The 1702-nt window shown below is 38.8% G+C and overlaps 1 protein-coding gene across 1 annotated transcript in view; it reads left to right on the top strand.

Annotated features, from left to right (window-relative positions):
* ZBTB10 (zinc finger and BTB domain containing 10) overlaps positions 1-1487 on the top strand; it is a gene marked incomplete at its 5' end in the record, with an annotated part of 23315 nt that extends 21828 nt beyond the window's left edge. The window contains one exon of the mRNA XM_009696356.1: positions 241-1487. Coding sequence (XP_009694658.1) covers positions 241-546 — 306 coding nt within the window. The remainder of the gene's footprint in view (positions 1-240) is intronic.
* Positions 1488-1702: the final 215 nt, after the last annotated feature.

Raw genomic sequence — 1702 nt, 5'->3', positions numbered from 1 at the left:
GGCTCTGGGGCTCCCTGCTGAACCAACCGTAAGCAGGCAGTGTGGTTGTGGGCAATTGCCCATGTCCTCGAAATGGATCTCTAGTAGCACGTCTCTTTCTCTAAACGGTGTTGAGGTGTCCTTCAGAAGAGTTCAAAAAATGGGTATTTGTATTGGTTGTTATTATTAAGTTTTCTAGTACTATATGCAAATGCAAGCCAATATGCATATTTTCAGCTGTTAAATATTTCTCTTCCATAGGTGCATAAAAAGGATAAAAAGTATAAATGTATGGTGTGTAAGAAGATTTTCATGCTAGCAGCCAGCGTTGGAATAAGACATGGATCACGACGTTACGGCGTTTGTGTAGACTGTGCAGATAAATCTCAACCTGGAGGGCAAGAGGGAGCAGACCAGGTGCAGGACACAGATTTCCCTAGGGATGAAGAATATGAGGAAAATGAAGTGGGAGAAGGTGATGAGGAGCTTGGTGATGATGTAGAAGAACAGAACGACCAGTCGCGATGGGATGAATCTGGGGAAGTTTGTATGCCTTTAGATGACTGACGGAGCATATGACTTCAAGGTGCTGCAAATGGACACTATATGGATTGACTGTTTGAATCTTTGGACTGAAGGCTTGCGAAATATGGTACAGGCTGGATGGTAGTTACGTTGCTGTGAAAAATGTAGGGTCAAAGCCTTATAGCAAAAAAGGATTATTAATTTTTTTATGATATTTGCACAGGACTGTACAGCATACAACCATTTGGTTGAATTATACAGAGTCCTCACATCTACAGTCAGTTATCAAAAGAAAAATGTATTTTTTATTATTTATAGGATATAGCTACTTGGGTCCTATTCAGACATAGTAGTAACTGTACTTATGTTACACATTCATGTATCTGTTAACATGAATGAAGAAAATTGCAACTTGGTATGGAAATACAAAGACAGCTTTCCCAAATCCTCTCGTACTTTGTCAGTGAACCAGTGAAGCTAATTTGGGCTAGCGGCTCTTGTTTCCACAAGCATGTCTTTGCCATACAAACCTTACCTCTCCCGTACTCTGACAGGTGAACGCCAATCATCATGCATCACAGATAATGCTGACACCGTATTGAAATTTGGTTTCAGAACTTTTGGCTCTATGCTGGCAGGTGGTATTAGGTGATACGCACTGGAGAAGTTAATAATGGCATTAATTTAGCGTCTGTTTCTTCACAGTTTTGAATTTTCAAGAAGGTTGTTATTGATTCATCAGTTCCAAAATGACCTTGCAGAAGAAATGACCAATAATGAAAATAATAGACTGATCAGAGCATGGGTAACTCTTCTGCCACTTGGTCAAAAGAGATAGTCATGCTAAAAGGTATCTGATGTAATAATGTCTCCTCCCTCCTCTTAAGACCCCCCTCCTCTCAAACTTTTTGACTTCCCTGGTGTATACCTCAGTCCCACAGAATGAAAATACAAGGAATGGAGAAAGTGTCATATTAAACAACTCTTTGGTTGATAATTTCTTACTTGTCCGGTTTTTGGCTAGTTTATGTGATGTGAATTGGACACTAGGCTATTGTGCCCATCATTTGTCATTAAAATGAACACAAACTATTTTTTATTCTTTTGTACTTAATGGGTTGTTGCTAGTGTTTAATATAAACCAATTACGCTTAACTTGTTGACTTAATTTGCTGGAATTTTTTTAAAGAAAAACAGA

This window comes from Cariama cristata, unplaced genomic scaffold, assembly GCF_000690535.1.
Source record: "Cariama cristata isolate BGI_N322 unplaced genomic scaffold, ASM69053v1 scaffold7830, whole genome shotgun sequence".
In the NCBI taxonomy this organism is placed as follows: domain Eukaryota; kingdom Metazoa; phylum Chordata; class Aves; order Cariamiformes; family Cariamidae; genus Cariama; species Cariama cristata.
The sequence above is the reverse complement of the archived record's forward strand: the minus strand, read 5'-3'. Positions and strand labels throughout refer to the sequence as shown.